Raw genomic sequence first — 22,518 nt, 5'->3', positions numbered from 1 at the left:
CTACGCTTTCGCCTGTGAATTTCCCGGCGGGGAGCTGATCTCAGTCCATTTGTTTGGCTTTGTTGCTGCCACAACAATTGGCCATTCAGGGCGATTCTGAGGCGCGAAAGTTCGCTCTGGTTGAATAAAATCTATTCCACTCTGCGGCCTCTGCTGCACATAAATATATTTATATATTAATTACGAGCTTACAGTGCGGATGACACACGCAAGTCGGGGGAAGTGGGAGGTGGGCAAATATGACAAAACAATAATGAAAGCTTTGACACGACTAATTGCCTGCGGCGTTTGCCGTCTGCTCGAGTTTCGCTCGCCCAAACTCGGCGAAATCGTAATTGAAATAATGCAATTTCCGTTGCTCGTTTCAAATACATTTTACAGGAAATCTCAAAGGGCTCGTCGACATAACCCACACCCCGTGTCTCTCGACCCTCGACCCTCGACCCTCGACCTCGCTGAAAACTTAACTCAAAATTCATTAAAACTTTGCATTGTTTCCCCATCAAGTTCAGTTTCCCTCTCGCTCACGCGCACTCTCTCCCTCTATTTGTGTCAGTGTTGTGTGGCTGTGTGTGTGTGTGTGTGAATCTTATTTGAATAGGTATCCATTTTATTGTTTATTCTAGACTTTTGGTATAAGCATGTCGCGACTAATTCCAATTAATTCAGCAGACAAATATCCTCGAACGACGGAAGCGCAAAACTTGCAAACTTCCGAGCCGCCCCTAACCACCCACCACCCCCTCTAAGCTCCTCCCGCCCCCGCACACCCTTCCGCCCACGAAATGCTGAGCATGCAACTTGGTCGAGGGGCAAGATTTGGGGGAATGGAGAATGGGGATTGGAGGATTGGGGAACGGCGGACTGTGAGCTTTTGGCTTCGGCTTTGGCTAGTTGTATGCCATTGATTTCTGTTGTTGTTGGATCAGCTCATGTTGGAGTCATTGTTGTTGTTGCCAAGGTCGTTCTCGGCTGCAAGGCGGAACCAACAGAGAAACCTGAGTGTGTTGCACAGTGGTAGCCACTCTCTGTTTCAGGCGCGCCAAAATTAATTGCACACAAATATGCAAATAATAATCAAATCCTTTGATCATAATCTTAGGAAACCCCAAGCGAAGCAATCCATGCTATGTAAAAATATATTATTTTAACCCAATTTTGTAAATTTTTCAACCATAAACACAAACCATATAAATACTTAAACATTTTTGAATTAAAGTACAACAATTTGTAATGTTTACTCCCAACATTTTAAAAAATATTTATTTAAATAAATAAAAATATAAATATTTATTAATAAATATTTGAAGCCAATTTTTAAAATTTTTCAACATTTTTTAAACATTTTTTAATTAAAGTGCAACAATTTGTAATGTTTACTCCCAACATTTTATTAAAAAAAATGTGTTCAATGAATGTGACTTTAGAGAGTACCAAAAAACCATACACAATACACAACCACAACAAACTTTTCGTCCATTCGCGAGAAAATTAGATATTTCATATTTAATATATATCTTATATCTTAAATCGTGCGACATTCGCCAGACTTACCACCGCTTCACCACTGTGCCAGATAATCAAAATGCCGAAAATGCGAGCAGAGCGAGAGGGCAAATCGGAAACATTCAGAATCTAAATCGGAGTCCTGAAGTTCTAAGAGTCCTGCCCGCCATGTGTGCATGTGTAAAATCAGCTTAGAGCCCCTCCCCCCGCAAAGGCCCATCCCTTTCTAGGCTGTGTGCGAATGTGTTTGTGTGTGGCATGCAGCTCGGGGTTTATTTAAGCAAGTTGAAAGTTTTGGCTTGCAAGATTTACCTTCTGCCAGTGGAAGACAGCTGAAAACTTCTTTTTGCAGCTCCATTGACTTTTGTATTTGTTACAATTTCTTCGGGTAATTCAGATTTTAGCAATCTGCAACGTGCAACCTGCCGCAGCCAGCTTCCTAGCTTCCTTTTTCCCTCTGGGAGTCTGTCTCAAGGATTTTCCCTTTTTGCTGAGTTCGAGTAATTTGTTTGTGCTCAAAATGCTAAGATGCTGAAATGAAACCCACACAGATTTCACTTAAGTGTAAACAAACGAATGGAACTGAAAAGTAGAAGCTGGATTTTTGGGGACCATTTGTAATTCATTCCTTGCGTATACGAACAGCTCTATCTTATCATGATATTTTGGCTTAACGAAATCTATATTATTGCAAAATACGTTTAAGGGATTTAATTATACGAAAAGTATTACAAATACTGTTTTGAGATGAATCGATAGATAAGTAGATAAGTACTTCCTTCAAATCTATACGGAATACCTCGTAAACTGGAATTTTCAAAGGAAACCATCGACTTCATTTGCATACCTAAAACACGCTTATGCAGCAGATTCATTAAGCCATATCCATGCTCATTAGATGTTCAAATAACTTTCAGATACTTTGGGGCAAACATAACCGAAAAGTTCCTGGCCTGACGGATAACATGGCCAAGGGTTAATTGGCTGCAGTCGGGCCGAAAAGTGAATGAATGGCTGGGACGGCAAATCTCGTTTGGATGTTAATCATGTTATTACTTGGCAAGGCAATTAATTAATGTGAGCTATTTATACATTATGCATGCGCCAGATACAAATGTATCTGTATCCGCATCTGCCTATCAGCACACACTCAGTTTCCTTGGATGTGGAGGGGGGTTGGAAAATGTGCTGAGCCAAGCTGTCAGAGAGTTTGGTCATATTTGTTTTTATTATTATATGCATATGTTGACATTTACAAAGCCAACAGAAAGAGGAAGCTGGAGAGGGTGAGGGGTGAGGGGTGATATCAGCTTGTGCAAATAACTTTTTGTATCTATGATCCATCAGCAAATGCAATGGACGACAAAGTTTTCCTCGGCAAAAACAAGATTTTTTGGTCCCAACCCTCAGCCCTAAGCCACCCCCTCCAAGCCCCCAAGCCTCCACAACGCCACCGAAACCATAAACCAAACACAGTAAAGACATTTAAACAAATCAAGCAATGAAGCTAAAAGTCTGTCAACCGTATCACACATGAGACCCCTTGTCGCCCCGAACCCAAAGCGAAATGCTTTATTTGGCCCAAAAATGCCAGAGCTTCGAAAGGGTTAACAGCACATGGGCCGCGGGAGGGGAGGTCTAGGCAACGGGGGAACATTCTGGTTACTGCTGTCTTAAGTGATGAATATCTGGAGAGAATTCGGATGCGCTTTAATGGATATATTGGGTTGGAAGAATTAGACCTGTGGGACCGGGTAGCAAAGTAGAGTTGAGTGGGCAGATACGTAACCCTTCAGATAGGGGTTACTACTTTGTTGTTAATTCGGAAAGCAGATGTTTCGTTACTTTACTTGATTGACCGCCAAGTGGAATCAATCGAATTACTGGAGGAATTACCAACCCTAGCCCGAAGAACTAAAATCACATATTATATTATTGAATACTTTAGTTCCAGTGCCAATTATTCAGCTGTCAAAACTGTAGCTTGTAAATTGGTTTTCTTTGGAATTATATGGTCGCTTTTATCGCTATAATAACAATATCTATAAGTAGAACAGAGAAACGTGAGAACATTTATTTCGATAAGCACTTTATTTGACACTGCATAGTCCTCTAAAGTAGCTTATATGACGGATTTCACAAAAATAAGTTCCAGTTCTCAGGCCTATTTATGTATAAAAGCGTAAGTATAAAAAGCGTTTAAGTTTAAACGTAGTAGAACTGAAAAACAAGACAGAGCGCTACAGTCGACTGCCGCGACTATCAGGTACCCCTTACTCAGACAGAGATGATGATCTGCGAGTCCTGCGCCAAGCAGTAAACTGCTTTGTAGATTAAATTGGGGAAATACTCAACATTAAGCTCACACTGCGACATAAATGAAAATAATTTATTAACGCAAATATATATTACGCTTCCCTAATGCTTTCAAAAAGGTGTACTTTAATCAAGATTTCGGCTTCATTAAATTGGAAAAAGTTCCTTCCAAAGTTCTCAGGCCTATTTAAGTATAAAAGCCTAAGTGATAAAAACTTAAACGTAGTAGAACTGAAAAACAAGACAGAGCGCTACAGTCGACTGCCGCGACTACCAGGTACCCCTTACTCAGACAGAGATGATGATCTGCGAGCCCTGAGTCAAGCAGTAAACTGCTTTATAGATTAAATTGGGGGAAATACTCCACTCGTTATTGAGATAAGCTCACACTGCGACATAAATGAAAATAATTTATTAACGCACATATATATTACGCTTCCCTGCTTCCATGCTTTCAAGGTGTACTTTAATCAAGATTTCGGCTTCATTAAATTGGGAGAAGTTCCTTCCAAAGTTCTCAGACCTATTTATGTATAAAAGCCTAAGTGATAAAAACTTAAACGTAGTAGAACTGAAAAACAAGACAGAGCGCTTAATTCGACTGCCGCGACTATCAGGTACCCCTTACTCAGACAGAGATGATGATCTGCGAGCCCTGAGTCAAGCAGTAAACTGCTTTATAGATTAAATTGGGGAAATACTCCACTCGTTATTGAGATAAGCTCACACTGCGACATATGTAAATGAAAATTATTTATTAACGCACATTTATATTACGCTTCCCTAATGCTTTCAAAAAGGTGTACTTTAATCAAGATTTCGGCTTCATTAAATTGGAAAAAGTTCCTTCCAAAGTTCTCAGGCCTATTTAAGTATAAAAGCCTAAGTGATAAAAACTTAAACGTAGTAGAACTGAAAAATAAGACAGAGCGCTTAATTCGACTGCCGCGACTATCAGGTACCCCTTACTCAGACAGAGATGATGATCTGCGAGCCCTGAGTCAAGCAGTAAACTGCTTTATAGATTAAATTGGGGAAATACTCCACTCGTTATTGAGATAAGCTCACACTGCGACATATGTAAATGAAAATTATTTATTAACGCACATTTATATTACGCTTCCCTAATGCTTTCAAAAAGTACTTTTATGTACTTTAATCAAGATTTCGGCTTCATTAAATTGGGAGAAGTTCCTTCCAAAGTATTTTATCCAATGGTCACAACGTTGTGATTGACATTTTGGTTATTTTTACCCGGGACACCAGCTGGAGCACCAGCTGCTGCTGCTGCTGGTGGTTTTGTTGCGTCTGGAGCTGGCAGATCTGTCGGTGGATCATCCTGTGCTCTGGCCAAGGCCACTGCCACTAGGACCACCAGCAAGGCGATCTGTAGGAAGTTCATGGCGATTATGAATACCATGGCGAAAGCGGTGGAGCCCTTTATATCACTCACAGATCCGGTGGAGCCAATAGGTGTAACCAATTCAAATCGGAGGCTCCCAGCCGGCCTGTGGCAAAATTAAATTATACACAGTAATTTGTGTAAGTGGAAACATTTTACATGACATTTAAGCATGCGTTCCCTGTTGCCTGTGGTTGTCTGGTGGTTGCTCCAACCCGGAAGATACACCGCATACATGAAAGATATACACACTGCATAGAGGAGTGTGGGGGACTTTGCACTTTGTCTGCTGGGGCGGAATATGCCGCGTTCAGTTCTCACTTTGAGCTTATTTTTGGGACCCCCACCGCTCATCCCGCTCATCCCGCTCCACCCGGCAAACTTTCCACGGAACTGCAATGGTGTAAGTGGTCTCGGGGGATGCGAATGGGCCACTCCCTCAATGCGGTCGTGTAGTCAACTTCAACTTCACTTAAAATCCTTTTTGCCATTACGTTTCGATGCATATGAGGTTTTGTTTCGGAAGGCAAGTGCTGCTGCTCCTGCTCCTGCTCCTTCTCTTGGTCTGGTTGGCCCCTCGACCCGCCCTGAGCTTATTTATAATTTAAATTTGGCAAAAACTTTTGCCAGGTTGCATTTCCAACCATCCGAGTGGGTGAACTTTACTTTTATGCAAATGACACACACACCTCGGTTCGATGTCATTCACAAAGTTTCGCCTGCTAGTGATCGAGTTTTTTGGCCCAGGCCCGGCCCGAGCAGTCATTATGGCCTATGATTATGGCTATCAGAGTGCAGCTCTGCCTCGACTGCCGTTTATGCGTCGGTCACCTGGTGCTGGATCATCTTCCTCCTCCGGGAGCTGCGAATTCGACTCTGTTCAGCTGGAAAACACATTTATATGCGAGTTTATCTGCGGGGCGGCAGCAGTTCTAAGCACCAGAAAATAAACACACTTTTAACAGCTTTATCAAAGCCGAAAAGCCTCCTTCCTATACAGCCAACGACGGCCAAAGACAGTTGGCAAACTCCGACCAATAAAAATTAAAATATTTAAGCAAAGCGTAAAGATGCAAAGCTCCGCAGTAAAGAAAGATACATGACCCTGTGTAAACGCCCGAGAGTACACCCAGAAAAAAACAAAGAAATTAAATGTTCCAAGAATATGAAATAAATAAATACAGTTCTCATTGGATACTATCCATCGGAGGAGTTTTATATTTTAGGTTGTATATTTATCAGGGAAAACCATAAATAAGCATCGATATAAACAATCTAATATTTAGTTTTACGAATTACTTTTAATATGCCAAGCTTTTTCACTGCCTCACTGACGGGATCGCCACACTTCATACAGATAGAGCCAAACTCTATTTCTTAATGCCATAATAAGAAGTTTTTTTCTCTCTGTGGGATCAGTACAGAGCTGTGGCTCTATGGCAGATTAAAAATTCCACACAACCTGGGTAGCGGAATGAGGATGGGTGGCCTGCGGACCGAAAGTATCATTGCAAAAGTTTCATTCGCTCCTCTGCAAGAGATTTGGAAGCTGCGGTAAAAATGCCTGGCGGCGGAGAAGCCCCTTTGCCTCTTTGCGCCTTCATTCGTGTGCTAAGTATTTTCTCAGTTAATTATGCAATATATACGGTTAAAATTTTGCAATATTACGTGCATATTTCAAATACCCGACGTGAAAATTCCCGCTTCCAGCGTAAAAACGGGGCCGTAAAAATGCCTCCAAGGAGCAAGAGCATTCCAGGGATCCTGGATTCGAAGGATACCCACACACTCACACTCACACTCGCGCTCGTTGACAGCTGTGCCGAGAAGGAGGCCAAAAGGTTATGCCTCGTACGTGGCAAAAACCGGAGTGCTTCCCTCTCTCTCCCTCTCTAGGATGTGCGTCCTGGGTGGCAGCTCCCCCGGCACACCGCTTTTTAATTGCTCGTTTGCCTTGCAATCATCGCTCGTCGTAACGGGTTTTGTCGTTTATTGTTACCGTTAACACAACCGTTACCACTGTCCCAAAGAGCCTCGGCGTCTCATGAAAGCGTCCCGATTTCAAGGACCCCAAGTCGGATGTTTTGCGGGGTAAGCTACCTCAGAGTGATGGGGCTTCAAGTGCGCTGATTTAATGCTCTTACATAATGTATTTAGTATATTTTTTATTTTGGGTTTTATTTTTTATTTGATCTATATATATTTTAAATAACGCGACTACAAAAAAACAAGATAGAATCTATATCGAACAATATAGAATGCTGTAGTCGAGTTCCCCGACTATTAGATACCCGTTACTCAGCTTGTAGAAGCTCGAACGAGAAACTTCAGTATTTTCTGGAATATCGGTAGCATCTGCATAAAAAAATAAATAAAAAAAAAAATTATAAAAATTACAAATTTTTCAAAAATGTGGGCGTGAAAGTTTTGAGCGGTTTGTGGGCAGTAGAGTGGGCGTGGCAAAACGATTATGCGCCAAATCAATAGAAATTTACACAACTAATAAAACATGATAAAATATCAAAACATTTTTCAAAAGTGTGGGCGTGAGTTTGGGCAAAGACACTAGAATAATTTTAGTGTCTTTGGTTTGGAGCGGTTTGTGGGTGTAAATTACTGTTAAGCAAGAGAGAATGCTATAGTCGAGTTCAACAACTGTTAGTCAGCTAGAGGAAGTACAAACGAGAAATTTCAATATTTTCTGGAATATCGCTAGAAATTGGGGAAAAAATAATGTCCTGATCAAGAATATGTATACTTTATATGGTGGGAAACGTTTCCTTCTGCGTATGTTCATATTGGTACTATCAAAGACACTAGATTAATTATTCTAGTTATTATAATATATTAGTTATAGTTATATAGTTATATAGTTAAGTTAGTTATATAGTTAACTAGTTATTATTATATCTAGTGGCTTTGGTACTATGCAGAAGGCAAAATGCCATTTATTTATGTATTGATTTCAAACGTTTCCAATAACGACGCTTCTTTTCTAGGGCCAAGGCCGAGGCCAAGGACATGATCAGGACCAAAGCGACTGGACGGAGCTTTATTCTGAAAGCATAGAGTTACCCAAGCGCCCCGGATAGGGTTAAGATCGAACGAAATGCGGCAAGTTGCAAACAACCTCCGATTTTCCGTCAAATAGGCCACAAGTTACGCGCCACAAAAGGGGTGTGGGTGGTGCTCGAGTGGGTGGTTCGCTGGGTGATTGGTGGGAGATTTGGTCGCTGAGTCTGCGTATGCGTGCTGTTGACTGTGATTTATGTTGGGCAGGCCTCCACTTTCGGGCTACCTCAGCGAGAACTCGTGCTGTTGCTGGCATCTCAAAACATATGCATAGATAAATTAAACGCGGTAAGCGCCCCCAAATTATTCCCCGTTCACAACTACAATGGCAGCAAATAGCTCGGCAAACAGCGCAACGAGCAAACATTTTGATGTGACGAGACTAAATTGAGCATGTGGTGCCCGGGGATGCGTGCGTGTAGGGGCAAGGGCGTGGCCAGGAGCCGCCCCTGCAACCCGGCAAACAATCACGCGAGTCTTGCCAGATCTCCATTATTTCATTTTTTCGGCTTCCCCTTTCGTGCCGCCCTCCACACCCCGCTACCCCTGGCACAGCTCGGAAAATGTGTTTGTATTGCTCGCCAGTCAGTCGGAAAATAGATTTCTGTTTCAGTTATCATCTCGGATCCAGCCGGCTGATGCTAACCAAAGTTCCGCCCATTTGCGGGTGGTTAATCTCCCGCCTCAAATGCTCACTGGATTCAACAACTTTTTTCGCTTTAAAATTAAAAAATCCATTTCTGGCCATTCATGCTATTCTGGCATGATTACAATCTAACACTTTGCAAACTTTAGTAGGCATACCCAAAATCATGACATTTTTAAAAATAAATACGATCCATATTGCACTGCGAGTTGCAAAATCAAATGGCACGCATAAGAACAGCTTAGTTATCAAGTTATTTACTTGAGTAACAGGTATGTAGGTTGTACAATGTACATGCCATGCAACATTTGGTGACTGCAGTCGCTATTAACATGATATTGATCAGAAGTTTGGCAAACTAATTATTTGAGCCATTGATGTCGAGTAGCGTAAGCCCAAACATATTTTCGCGGGTGAAGTCATGTAGAGTTTGCTGGGCTAAGTCCGTTTGGAAACTCCGCTTCTGGCTCACAGTGCTCTAGTAGAAGTAGCCGGCAGGAACGGAATCGTTTGAGCCATTCCACAAGAATTAAATCGTTTTGCTCCAAATCTTTTGGCCAAACAAATCACAGCTGAGCGCACAGGGTGGCGGATGGGGAACTTTGGGAGCATGCACGACAGGAGCAGGAGCAGGACCAGGAGCAGGAGCAGCATCGTTATATCGATGGCATTCACATGTTTAGCACACAAACGAAATGCCAGAGCAAAAATATGCATACAAATCTATCTGTGCGCATTGGATAGCCGAAATCGAGTCCAGTTTCGGGGGATTCCCGGTCGGCGGAGGGGCGGCTTGGCACTTGGACCGGAGTCCTGAACTCGAATCTGAATCTGAATCAGATTTCGAATCTGTCGACTGCTCCACATTTTGTTGTGCATGGCAAACATAGCGATGGAGTGTGTGATGTGATGCGATGCGATGCGATGTGTGGTGGTATATCGTACATTGTCTGTATGTACATTGTCTCTCGGACCACTCCTTACGGATTGCCCGATCCGCCCCTGCACTGGCCACCGCATGCCCATCCAACCATCCCAATCAATTGTCCAAATGTCCAAACTTCATTTATTATGCGCATCACAAAAATTGAAGCAAATCATTTTGCCAATCGCATTTTGATTTCAAATGCCGCTTGCTGCTGATTGAGTGGCAAGCGGTGGGTGGTGCTGTGGGTGGTGCGGTGGGGGGTTTGTGGGGCTGGTCAGCCGCCCCACAGTTTATGCTAATTCCTGTGTATATTTGACGCCAGCGGCTCCCGAATTATGCAATGTCTTTATTAATTTATCTCAAAACCAAATGGGACTCTAACATACCAAGCTGAGGGATGACAACGTGACACTCAAGTGATAATATTCCCGGGAGGTAATTTAAAATAAAGACAGTTGAAGAAAGATAAATGGTGAGCCACTTAACGCTAGGCGTGCTTTGAACCCCTTTATACCGTCCAAGTGGGAATCATACACTACTTACGTTATAAAGGGTTTTCGGGTTACTTTGCTGTTAAAACACCATATTATTTTCTGGAAAATTCGCAGTAATTTTTTAGTCATTTTCGAATGCAGATTGTTTTCTCAAACAATATTAATATTATATTAATATTAAAGCGTCCCCGAAAATAAAATTTGCATATTCGAAGAGTAAAGAGTAAAACTTGGCCAAGCGCGCTACAACTTATGGAGTATAAAATGCCTTCATCCAATGTCTTTGGTGTAAATCTATAGCTCATATAGACCATAGCTCATAACACATCCCCAATTACTTCAAAGGTGGCTCACGATCCCATCTCTAAGAACCAAAGAGGCCTGCGGAGGATTTATTTTCGTCAGGGCCTTTCATTTCGGTCCCAGCTATTTATGCAGTGTTTAACTTGGCCCGCGGCTCCTGCTCCGCCAGCTTCCATTTCCTGCCCACCCCCTTCCTGCGCTTCAGGGGCGACATATCGCCGCGAGGGCGTGGCACTTTCACGCCCCAGTCGCGTAACTCATTTTCGCTCGCCAGACGAGCAAGAAATGTGCAGGAAAATGGGAAAAAGGGAAGGAAAGTTTCTCTTGCCGCCACTTGGCACATTCTTAATTTCTTGCGTATTTTGTCAAGACAAATTGAATTTTTATGAGCGTCTCCGTCGACGATGTCTTTGCGAAAAGCAAGAGAAATCGCAAAAGTCGCCGACGACGGCAGCAGAAACTTTAAACTTTTCTCATCTTGTGAAATTCATTTTATCACAAGTAATTACTTCGTAAATATGCGGATGACCGGGAGCAGCTGCAGGCGGCACCTGCCGCCTCTTGCACTGTTAAAGGGGAATGAAGCCTTCGGATTTTGGGGCCAGTCTTTGGCCACCATGTCCACCTCGATTTGCGTACAAATTTAAGACAGTTGAGTGCGCTTTCGAGCAGTTTACTGCATGTTTAATGCAACTCGCCATAGGGTCCGTCAAACCGCGGCAATAATTTGCATATAGAAAACATAATACAGGGTCTTAGTGGGTAAACGTCGAAAGCGGAAGCGATGGTCCGTGGTCGCTGCAAATGACATCCTGCATTCGGGATCCAGCTTAGTCGAACAGACCGAAGCCCATATCATCGTCCTCCTCCTCGGACTCGGACTCGACTTTCTTGGCCTCCTCCTTCTTCTCGGCAGCTCCGCCGGCGGCGGGGGCAGCCGAAACCGAGGCAGCGGCGGCGAACTTGCTGGGGTCCTTGATGTACTCCTTGATGGTGGTCGCCTCCTTGAACTCCACCTCGGTGGTGGCAGCAATGGCCAGCAGGTTCTTGAATCCGTTGGCAATGCTGTGCGGGGCCGAGGCAATGGTGGGGTAGCCCACAGACAAACAAACGGCGGCCAGGTTGGCCACTCCCTGCTGGAACTTGGCGCGCAGATCCTCGGGCTTAATGTCCAGAATCTCAGGCGAAAAGATCGAGCCGGAGTCGTACACCTGGCTGACGATCAAACCGTACGAGAAGGGCGAGATGTTCAACATGTTGAGCAGCGTTGCCTCGGAGGCGCCGACCTTGTCGCCGGGCTTCAGGATGGGCACATCGTTGATGATTTCAATTGTTCCCTTGGAAATCTTGGTCGGGATGGACAGGGCCTGGAAGAAACTGGTCTTCTCGGGTCCCAAGCCGGTGTTCTGGGCCGGGATGATGACGTGCAGAGGGGCAATAGCGCCGGGACGGGCGGGGGCGCGCACCTTGGACTCCAACAGCTTGTCACGCACCTCGGCGAGATCGCCCTTGGTGAAAACGAAGCCCACGTTACCCTTGATGTGGGGCAGCAGCTTCTCCAGCTGCGGGTTGTTCTCCAGATGACCGCGGATGGCCTTGCGCATCATGGTGTTCTTGCCCATAAGCACGACGGCCAGTCCACGCAGGCTGGTACGGATGTTCTGCATCTGCTTGGAGCCAACGTTGTCGGCGCCCACGATGAAGCACTTGGGGAACTCATCGAACAGTTCCTGGAGGAGGAATTAGCGAGGATTAGTTAAGAGCATAAGCCAGGGGCGAGCTAGTGAGGGCGGTTCTATACTTACCACAACCTTGATGAAGTACTGAGCCTTCCATGCTGCCTTGTTCTCCCTAACCATTTTGATTTTGTATTAGGGACTCGTCGGGTGAATTTAAGAACTGCGGAAGATGTGATCTCGATTAGTCGGTACTGGGCCAGCGCCATGCAACAGTTATTCACCCAAAAAAGCTCGGGATGCAACATCTTTTCGCTCTTTTAATAATACTTACCAAAGCACAGACTTTTCGGTTTTCGCTCACAGAACGGAAAGAGGGAAGTTGGCGCCGGAAGCAAGTGTGACCACATCGATAGCGATAAAATTACCATATGGTCTAAAAAAAATACCAATTTCGAAAAGCGACATTAATATTTTATCTTTGAAATATATAATTCCTTAAAAAATACATGAAAAAAATAATTTAACAAATTATAAATTATTAATAAATGCCAAATGGGAGCTTAACAGTGCAGCTACACAGCTGCTGCGCTAGACAGAATTTCTTCTGTTAACGTGTTAACAGTATTCTGGAGGTAGGGTCACACTTGTACTGGCGGGCAATAATTTATCGATTGGGATGTTAGTTCTGTTTATTTGCTAAATTTCTTCATTGGCGAATCAAGTTACCAAAATATACACAAGCACCAACAAGTTAATGCGCTGCCTCACATACTATAGCAGAACAAGGAGAATCCCATTTCACCACAATGGGTAAGGATTACTACAAGATTCTGGGCATCGAGAGAAATGCGTCCAGCGAAGAAGTGAAGAAAGGATACCGCCGGATGGCTCTCCGCTACCATCCAGACAAGAACGACCATCCGCAGGCTGAGGAGCACTTCAGGGAGGTGGTGGCCGCCTTCGAAGTGCTCTCCGACAAGGAAAAGCGCGAGACATACGACAAGTACGGCGAGGAGGGCCTCAGGTGTGATGACGAGCCGGCGACCTTCGCCCAGCCCACGTCAGACATGCTCCCCTTTATGTGCGCCGTCGGAGGAACTGTGCTCTTTGCATTCGCCGCCTATAAGACCTTCCAGTTTTTCAACCGGAAAAAGGAGGCTACCGACGGCGATGGATCGTCCTCGGACTGAGCTAACGATCGGAGGGCTTGGTGAAGCAATACCGGGGATCTAGCGTCCTTCACTGAATAGTCTTTAAGATTAATTTATAGGAACTTGTACATTGACTGTTGATCTCATTTATTATGTGTAGTTACTGATATTGCTGGTTTTATTTAGTAAAAACAAAAGTTGTGGAATGCGGCCAACTCTTGCTCAAAAGTAGCTTTTCAAAATGTTATCAAGATGATAAAATATATATCACACGATAAATTCAATATATAGAGTATAGTTGATATTGTTTTTAATATATGTAACAATATTATTGTTTCACTTTCATTAATAGCTGGTTGTGCTCAGAGCTTAATATTTATTTTAATTGTATTTACTAAAATTCGAATTTCTTATATTTATTTTTATCTTGTTTTTTAACAAAGCTTTTTAGATTTTGTTTTTTTTCGCATATGTATTTCAAAAGATAAATTATCTCAGCAGTCGGTTTCTGAAAGTTTATTTATATAAAAAGTTATTTAATTTATTTTTTAACAAAACAAAGGTTTAACATGTATTTATACAAATTTTGAGCGTTAAAAAAATAATTTAATTGTTGTTATGGACAGATTTTTTAATCTGCATATAATAATCAAATGTAAATCAGTCACACTTTAAATAGGCATCTTGATGATATTTTTGCGACAATGATATTTGTGCGACAAGAGGTTAAATGTGTTCTGCTCGTTTTATTGTGCTTTCTGCAAATACTGCAGGTTGCACTGTTGTTTATTACTTCATAGATATATTTATAGATTTATATCCATAATAGATTTATCCTATGTGCGTCAGATTAGCGTCGATAGGGAACGGTGGAATTTGGAACTTGAGGATGTTTTTCATTCATTTTTTCGTTATTTGGGAGTGTACATACATACATATATACATACATGCATACATACATACATACGTTCATACATACATACATGCATACACCGGTACATACACTACACTCACTGCTCGACCGGTAAGAGAGATTACTTGAAATATTTTGTGACTCTAAATTAGAAGACATGCCTTACAGTCTTCACTAGAACTAGTTGGGAATTATAGGGCTACAAGAAAATAAGTTTCCTAAACAAAAATCTATATTACTTGTACTCTGGCAATCGAGTACAAAGTGATTCTTAGTGATTCTTAGGAGCGCTGGTCCTGCCTCAAGAATTCAATTTTGCAATAAACAGGTTGCATATGAATTTTTTATTTATTTAGTATATTTATTAGTGCAAATGATTAGTATACAAGTAAAAAAAATGCAAACTTATGTAAATTACCAATTTTCAGTATTTGAAATGCAAATATTATTTTGTTGAATGTTTTTGTTATATTCTAATTTGATATTTTTAAAAACCTTGCAATTTTAGCATTTAACAGTTCCATCTGAGCTTTTCATACATGAGAAAAACTACTCGATAGAATCGGTCTTTGGAAAACTAAAGGCACCATCTTTTTTTTAATATCTGCAAAATACACATTAAAGTTTTTGAAAACATTTTTAAAAATAATAAAAAACAACGGTGTATACAACAATTTATTTGTAGAGCAATGCATTAAGTGCACAAATGAAAGTAGCGATTTCTCATTATGGTTTCACTCAAATAATGACTGTTATATGCATAAAATTGATATTTTATGTTTAACATTTATTATTTCAAGTCGACTCAAAGGTCATATAAATATACGACCCCATTACAATTGTAATGTCCTCCCCGTGGTGTTCCCTGGGTACCAAAAAATACATATATTACAGATATATAATTCGAGCGGCGATTTTAACTAAAGAATATTAAAACAACTTCTTAAAAAAAAAATAATAGTCACGGCATAAATTTTTAAATAATTTTTATATTAACAATAAGAGTTCTGCGCTAACTTTAAATATTTATAGCTCCGCTCATTGAGCGGTATCTTGAAAGTTTTGTAATTTTATTAATTATTTATGCAAAAAGTTTCATTACCATTTGATCCCCGGTTTTCGAGACGATTGCATATTTCTGTTTCTACACGTAGCGCAGATATTTTCAATTTTTAAAATACCATTATTACCGATAAAATACCATAAAATACCGATATTTCGATAAGAGTGTATGGTAAGTTCTATGTTGACGAATTGGAATTTTAAATTGATATCTTGATAGCAGAATAAAATGAGCAACGTCTACAAAGACCACTACCATGTTCTGGGCTTGGCGAGAAACGCCAGCGACAGTGAGATCAGAGAAGCTTTTCGGCGGTTGTCCCTGCAATATCATCCCGACAAAAACGAGAATGGAGCGGGGGAGTTCCTTAAAATCAACGACGCCTACCGCGTGCTAATTGACCATCATAAAAGGGCTTCGTACGATCGTCGCCTGTCGTTTAGGGACTTAGAAGCCATCATTCCGTCCGAGAACGCTAGTGGCCAACTGTCTGAATTACGAATCATCAAAACATCGCCTGGTAATTTCCACAAAAAGCTCAAAGTGGCTGTCGTAATCGGAGGCGTGCTGGTTGGCACCTATGTGGCGTACCGGGTATTCCAGAAATCTCCGCCAATAATCCCAGTTCCCCAGCCAATCACTCCTCCAGCTATTCCAACGCAGGAACTAAGCGAACTGCATCCCGGATACCTATGGACATTGATCTCCGGGCTAGTGACATTGAGATCGAAAAGAATACTGAGTCTCGGAAAACTGGCTACAGGAGCAAATATTCGAGTTTCTCCTAGTACTCTGAAAGCACCCTTATCTTCGGCTGCCGAAGTCGTAGCCAAAACAGTAATCCAAGGGCCAGGAGGCGTAGGTTCAACTGCAACTTCCAGTTCGTCCTTAGCAACGCCAGCGAACGTGGTTGCCAAAATGGCGAAAACACTTTTCAAGGGATCCCGATCTGGACTATACACAGCTTCCAAAACAGTTGTGGTACCGAGTACCGAGATTTTACATTGGTCCAAAACGGCAGCAAAATGTACCCTTGCTACCTTGAAGAAGGGTACATCCTATGCTAGGAGTCCAGTCCCTTCGGGTTCTGTGCTGCTTTCAAGCATACCATCGGCTTTACGCGCTTTTGCCGGAACTTTTCGTCCAGCTTTAGTAAAATCCAAGAACATTGTTGTGAAGAAAGCCAGCGCCAGTTGGATACAAAAAAAACGCCTATAGAGCAAAAGGATAAGGTGCTTATACTTTGGCTTTTCCTTTAAAGCATCAATAATAAAAGATATTTAGTAAGAGTTACACAAGGAAAGAGTAAATTAAAATAAATAATACTTTTCTAAACATTTCGTTAAAATTATTGTTTTCATACTCTGCAGCGGGTTTGGTAATGTAGGTCGATGTAGACATTTACTAACCCTTGATGGGGATCGGACAACTATATGCTAAAGCTTTTGGTAAAAAATTGTCTTAAAAACCGTTGTCTATCGACTCGACTCTTGTTAGTCCGTTTAGAAGTTTTAAGAGAAATATATCTTCAGACATGGATGTCTTTATACATCTATACATATCTATTTACTTGTAAGCAATGACGTCATAAGCCAGAACTTTTATGATAACAATTCCATTTTTAATGTTTTCCGTATGTCCTTCAATACTTCCAAGTAAAGAAAAATATTGAAAACTAAAATAATGAAATATAGAATTTAGCTTTATTTTGCCAAAAAAAATTTTTTGGCTTGAAAACGGCTGGCCGGCAACACTGCTGTCTATCGATGACGCGCCATCGATAAGCCGTGGTTTTCCCAACTGGCAATGCAACAAATTCACGGATGTAGTGAGACGCATAGCTCCCCGTTTTCTGGAAACAAACGAAAGAAGCAGCAGGCTGCAGGTTGATCTGGGCTTATCCTTACATGAGGACCCATTGAAGGAGTAAGACATAAACACGTTCCCGCAGTTACGGCATCAGGGATCTTGGTCTGGTCAGATATTGGTGAGTCCGGATGCGATAAGAGAATTTGGGGGTGGGGGGTATGTTGATTACTGCGTATTACGTTATGATCCGCTATAAATGATCTTCTTTCACAGGGCAAGCAAGCAAAAAGAAAACAAACGGAATGGCGACAGCCCGAAATTCGGATTCAGCCGAGTCATCGGATTTGACGCTCTTGTGGCGCAGCAACAACAACAAGAACAATAACAATAGCAATAGTAGCCGCAGCAGAAGCGGCGGTACTCCCAGGAAATATGCTTCTGCTGGAGCCCCAAACTCCATAAGAATGAACCCCGTCAGCAATATGAACAACAACCGGAGTAACAAACAGCTAAGCTCGATTTGCCAGCGGGCACAGGCGGGCCACAAGCTGATGATCATAATGCGCGGTCCTTCGGGCAGCGGTAAAACTACTTTGGCAGAGTCTTTGCTGCGCCAGGCGCACCTACTCGAGCAACACCAGGTGACCGATTTTGTCTTTAGCTCGGACGACTATTTCAAGACGCGCCGCGGCTATGACTTCAACCGCACTCTGCTGCCAGCCGCCCACGAGTGGAACCAGCAGCGAGTGCGCGATAAGACCGCATGCGGCTGGAGCCCCATCATCGTGGATAACACCAATACAATGGTGTGGGAGATGCAGCCATACGTCCAATCCGCCGTGCGCCACGGCTACGTCATTGAGCTTCTCGAGCCACAGACTAGTTGGTGCAAGTCTGCCAGCAAGCTGGCTCAGAAAAACATCCACAACGTCCCCCGTGAGAACATTCAGCGCATGCTGGAGCGTTACGAGCGCACTACTGCGGGAGAGCTCATACAGGTAAGACGGCACTTGCACTTGAAGTGGTTTCCATACATATGTATGTATAATTTATTTCGGAACACCACGTCCATTTTACTTGAGCTTTTAATAAATTAATATCTTAGGGTATACCACGGTCAATAAGTCAAAAAGTCTTTGGCAATAAATGTATACCGCTTGCCGTTCGTGGCCAATCCGAGAAACAGTCGCCTTTCTATAGCAAAGAGACGAGGATCGGATAGTTCAGGATCAGTATATAGCGGTCGTCTAGCTTGCTTATTTAATAGACAACCAGTTTCTAACTTCGAATTTTGTTTAACATAACAACACACTTGCGGCAACAACCTGGTAGAAGCAAGCGTTTCCGTCCATATAAAGTATACACGAGTATACTAGATTCGATAAAAAGTATGTAACAGGTAGAAGGAATCGTATCCGACCATATAAGTATGTTGAGCAGGATCAAGAGCCGAGTCGATCTGGCCATGTCCGTCTGTCCGTATGAACGCCTAGATCTCAGGAACTACAAAAGCTTGCATGTTGAAATTAAGCATGCAGTTTGTTTCCAAATGCCACACCCACTCTAACGCCCACAAACCGGACAAAACTGACACGCTCACGCGTTTGAAAAATGTGATATTTTTTCATTTCTTTATTAGCATTGTAAGTTTCTATAGCTTTGCCAAATAGCTTTTTGCCACGGCCCGGTCTAACGACATTTGTTTGTTATTTTTCCCTATTTCTATAGATGTTCTAGAAAATGTGAAAATTTCTCGTTCGCACTTCCACTAGCTGAGTAACGGCTATCTAATAGTCGGACTCGACTATAGCGTTTTAATTTGTTTTGTATATTATTACCTTTATTATGACCTTTATTAAAATTAATTTATATTATCAATTTCGACATTTTATTTTATGCGACAGTTAATGAAGGAGACAAGGTACTCTGTGGAGCTGCCGCAACTACGCAAGCATCCACCCCTTCCCGCCGTGCCTGTCATCCCCAGCTTCGAGGAGAGCAAACCGCCGGAAGCCCCAGTCCCAGCGCCAGCCGATAATACCTTTAAGCTGAATGCCAATGCCCAAACGTGGGTGCCCTACGAGCAGGAAGCGCCATCATACTGGTCCGAGAAGGTGTACTCGGAAGACACAGGCGACGCGACGGTTTCGGAAATTCCGGACGCTTTGGCTGCCGCAGCTCCTGTAAAGAGCGAAGTGTCTATTATTGATCTCTTCCGCGAGGACAGCAAACCAAAAGAGGAACCGTCAAAAGCGGAGCCTAGTGAGGCAAAGCACTTTCAGAGGCACTGCCTAGACTGTCCCAATGAACCGAAAGGGTTTGCACTCTTGCGCCAGATGTATCCCAATAAACAGCTGACTGGCCTCTGGGATCTGTTTGTAAAGTGCCAGGCCGACGTGGATTGGGCCGTTGATATTCTGTTAAAGGAGGACGAGCTAAACGCGGCCACTGGCTCCGATCAGACCGGATTTGAGGAAACTGTTGATAGCGAGGAAGCGGCGCAGTTTCAATGCGACTGCGACTGCGACAAGGCGGGGGAGAGCCAGGAATCTCCAATTTCCACTCCCAACTGCACCTCACCAATTTTATCGGTATCGAAGACTGCACCTAAGCCGCAACGTCAACCGCGCAATAAACGTGCATCGGCCCCCACCAACAAAGAGTTGCAACTGCAAATCCAGAATTGTTTTGTGTTAGGTAAGATATTCTTCTAATTGGAGTTCATTAAGAATGAACTTATTAAAAGAACTGCCTACCATTTTTTTTGTCAAATAGTTAACTTTCGATATTTGATAACTAATATTTACTATTTATTAGGCGACGAACAATACTCGGAGCACACGCGCAAAATCCGCGACATCCGTAATGGGATCCTGGATCAACCTATAGTGCCTAACCTACCGGAAGCATCCGAGGAACCGGAGCTAGAACAGCAGGAGGAGGAGGACCCTGAAGAAAATACTCTGCTGGAAATAGATGTGGGCGGCGCCTTAATTAAGCAGCTGCACGATCAGTTCCACACAGAGGTCGAGATGTTGTCGCCGGAACAGGAGCTACCCGCCGAAACAAAAATATTCGTGCCACGTCAGCTAGCCAAGCAGCTTTACATGTTGTGGATGGAAGCCGTGTTTAACCAGCAAGAGGAGATTCGCCAGCAGACAATGCGCGATGACGAGCAGTTCGCCCGCCTGCTCAAGCATCCAGGTTACGCCGATTGCAGCGAGTCTCCGAGCAATGTCGCTGAGCTTCTGGATATGGAGTTGGCCTGGAGCATATATAACAGCGAGCAGCAGGCCGCCAAGAAGGCAGCCGAGTTGGCCGCACGCAAACAAACGCCCAACGATATAGCTACCCACCTAACTAAGATGAAACTGTGCGAGACGTTTCCCGACGTCCCCCCTGACATTGTGCTTGAGATCTATTCGGCAACCGGAAGCAATTACGTTCAAACCGTAAAGGTCTTGGACAGCAACGTTCAGAGTACGCTGAGCAAAGCGGAACTCTATGATAAGGCCCATCGCGAGGGCGAAAAGCTTAGTGCGCAAGTGGCGGCGGAAGAGCGAAACCAGCAGCAACAAAAGCAACAGAACTCCTTCAGCCAAGGTCCGCGCTCCAGTTCCACTTCGTCCGCCCATGGCCGGTCGCCCCAACTGCATGAGGAGGCCAAGTGCGCTGCTCTTCGCGACTTTGAGGAGACGCGAAACTTGGCAGCCCATCACTCCCAACTTAAAGCAGAGTGCTATCTAAAGGCTAAACAGGCGGTACAGCGCGGCGATGGTAGCGTGGCGTTATACTACTCGGAGATAGCCCAGTTACACAAGCAGAAGATCGAATTCTTCAATCATCGGGCGGCCAGTTGCATAATTGAGGTGCATCGGCACACCCAGAACAACCCGGACCTGCTAGACCTGCATTACCTACACACGGTAGAGGCGATCAGCTGTCTGGACTTGTTCCTTGATCGCCACATAACTGTGTTGCGCAGCACCACCCGCGTGTACAAGCACGTATTCATTATCACGGGCCGAGGTCTTCACAGTGCAAACGGAGTGTCCACTATTAAGAATAGGGTGAAGGCCAGGCTAGGCGAACGCCGTTTGCGGTAAGTAAGGGGGCAATTTGCATTAATAGTCGCCTAATCATTCGCCTCTTTCAGATGGCAAGAGGTCAATCCAGGATTGCTGCGCGTCAAGGTATTCACAGCGTCGCGTCATTCAAATAACTTCTGATTGGAGGCGAATTGCACGACAGGACTCGCGGAACAAAATGCGTTTCACACTGCCATATAGAAACAAAGGCAACTTACAGGGAACCGGGATAGCTTTTTTAAACCTTATCCGTTATTTAACTTTTGTATCACTGCTTACAAAATTGTAAAGTTAAATAATCATTTTCTCCGGTCCTGGTCGCTGTATTATTTTTGAATGTGTTCAAGAACCTTTAAGACATTCCCGATTTTATTACTCTATATTACTTAAAATTCTCGTACCAATTCTTAATTTTAAGTTTAAATAATGCTTCCAGCCTGGAATTCGTGTAGGATCCGAATTCGCAATCCGACTCAGCAATGTAGTTATTTAGTATATTACAACATTCCTAATCATAGATTAGGTAAATTACTTATTTTTGTACTAGTTTACTCAAACTACCGCCTAGGTACAATAGGATTAGTGTAAAATCCGTAGTCCTTAGGTACGCAAGGTCCAAAAATTACCATTAAATGTCATATTGGTAAGAAACTATTGATATTTTCAGAAAAGTTTTTGATCGAACATCGTAGTAATACGCACATCATAAATTGACGTTCGTGAAAACGCTCATAGTAATTAATCTTACATTTATTTTTCAGATTGTTACATCAAACTATATATTCTATTTTAGTAAACGTATTATTGGAAACTTTTGATGAAGTTTAACCTACTTAATTAGACAATCAATTTCAGGATTTACTTTGAAATTTTTTCCAAGATCCGACAATTATCGATCGAAGTTTCCATTGGATACATAAGTGGATTATTCGCGGTCTGGTTCCAGGTACCGCCGATCAATTGGTTCTTTGAGAAATTAACCTTCCTTCTGCCTACCTGTACCATTTGCCCGACAGATAAGAGCGTGACCTTGGTTTAATGTTTTAAACATGGAAAGACGACTATCTTTATTTACCACTATAAAATCTTCTAGTCTGAAATAGGAAAACGGATCGGCCGAGGATACACATCTTGGTGTACACCTGATG

General features: G+C 42.9%; 5 protein-coding genes across 7 annotated transcripts; 3 read left to right on the top strand and 2 right to left on the bottom strand.

The window, feature by feature from the left end:
• Positions 1 to 4,899: 4,899 nt before the first annotated feature.
• LOC6544291 (male-specific opa-containing protein) lies at positions 4,900 to 5,251 on the bottom strand. Its single transcript, XM_001973683.3, has one exon. The coding sequence runs from the start codon at positions 5,240 to 5,242 to the stop codon at positions 5,030 to 5,032; it is 213 nt and encodes a 70-aa protein (XP_001973719.2). The 5' UTR covers positions 5,243 to 5,251; the 3' UTR covers positions 4,900 to 5,029.
• Positions 5,252 to 11,324: 6,073 nt separating this feature from the next.
• On the bottom strand, positions 11,325 to 12,779 carry LOC6544290 (60S acidic ribosomal protein P0). Its single transcript, XM_001973682.3, has 3 exons — positions 12,678 to 12,779; positions 12,473 to 12,566; positions 11,325 to 12,397 (listed from the first exon to the last, which is right to left on the bottom strand). Exons 2-3 carry the CDS (start codon positions 12,524 to 12,526, stop codon positions 11,498 to 11,500), a joined length of 954 nt encoding a protein of 317 aa, XP_001973718.1. The 5' UTR covers positions 12,527 to 12,566; positions 12,678 to 12,779; the 3' UTR covers positions 11,325 to 11,497.
• Positions 12,780 to 12,952: 173 nt separating this feature from the next.
• On the top strand, positions 12,953 to 13,713 carry LOC6544289 (dnaJ protein homolog 1). Its single transcript, XM_001973681.3, has one exon. The coding sequence runs from the start codon at positions 13,153 to 13,155 to the stop codon at positions 13,534 to 13,536; it is 384 nt and encodes a 127-aa protein (XP_001973717.1). The 5' UTR covers positions 12,953 to 13,152; the 3' UTR covers positions 13,537 to 13,713.
• Positions 13,714 to 15,598: 1,885 nt separating this feature from the next.
• LOC6544288 lies at positions 15,599 to 16,808 on the top strand. 3 transcript variants are annotated; one of them, XM_026976795.1, is made up of 2 exons: positions 15,599 to 15,644; positions 15,696 to 16,808. In XM_026976795.1, the coding sequence occupies exons 1-2, from the start codon at positions 15,642 to 15,644 to the stop codon at positions 16,689 to 16,691; spliced, it is 999 nt and encodes a 332-aa protein (XP_026832596.1). In that variant the 5' UTR covers positions 15,599 to 15,641; the 3' UTR covers positions 16,692 to 16,808. The 3 variants fall into 3 exon arrangements, with proteins under 3 accessions (XP_026832596.1, XP_026832595.1, XP_001973716.1); XM_026976794.1 differs by having other exon boundaries at positions 15,693 to 16,808; XM_001973680.2 differs by having other exon boundaries at positions 15,605 to 16,808.
• A 420-nt stretch (positions 16,809 to 17,228) lies between these two features.
• On the top strand, positions 17,229 to 22,186 carry LOC6544287. Its single transcript, XM_001973679.3, has 5 exons — positions 17,229 to 17,460; positions 17,556 to 18,280; positions 19,187 to 19,979; positions 20,100 to 21,384; positions 21,439 to 22,186. The coding sequence occupies exons 2-5, from the start codon at positions 17,585 to 17,587 to the stop codon at positions 21,509 to 21,511; spliced, it is 2,847 nt and encodes a 948-aa protein (XP_001973715.1). The 5' UTR covers positions 17,229 to 17,460; positions 17,556 to 17,584; the 3' UTR covers positions 21,512 to 22,186.
• The last annotated feature ends 332 nt before the right edge of the window (positions 22,187 to 22,518 follow it).

The sequence above is a fragment of the Drosophila erecta genome, unplaced genomic scaffold (genome assembly GCF_003286155.1).
Source record: "Drosophila erecta strain 14021-0224.00,06,07 unplaced genomic scaffold, DereRS2 tig00000021-arrow-pilon, whole genome shotgun sequence".
In the NCBI taxonomy this organism is placed as follows: domain Eukaryota; kingdom Metazoa; phylum Arthropoda; class Insecta; order Diptera; family Drosophilidae; genus Drosophila; species Drosophila erecta.
Note: the sequence above shows the minus strand (reverse complement) of the source record. Positions and strands in the feature narration are given on the sequence as shown.

Coding starts and splice junctions, on each gene's coding strand:
- LOC6544289 (XM_001973681.3), top strand. CDS start 13,153: ATGGGTAAGGATTACTACAAGATTCTGGGCATCGAGAGAAATGCGTCC.
- LOC6544290 (XM_001973682.3), bottom strand. CDS start 12,526: ATGGTTAGGGAGAACAAGGCAGCATGGAAGGCTCAGTACTTCATCAAG. Junction 12,398..12,472: donor AGTACTTCATCAAGGTTGTG/GTAAGTATAGAA, acceptor TTCCTCCTCCAG/GAACTGTTCGATGAGTTCCC.
- LOC6544291 (XM_001973683.3), bottom strand. CDS start 5,242: ATGGTATTCATAATCGCCATGAACTTCCTACAGATCGCCTTGCTGGTG.
- LOC6544287 (XM_001973679.3), top strand. CDS start 17,585: ATGGCGACAGCCCGAAATTCGGATTCAGCCGAGTCATCGGATTTGACG. Junction 19,980..20,099: donor CCAGAATTGTTTTGTGTTAG/GTAAGATATTCT, acceptor ACTATTTATTAG/GCGACGAACAATACTCGGAG. Junction 21,385..21,438: donor CTAGGCGAACGCCGTTTGCG/GTAAGTAAGGGG, acceptor CGCCTCTTTCAG/ATGGCAAGAGGTCAATCCAG.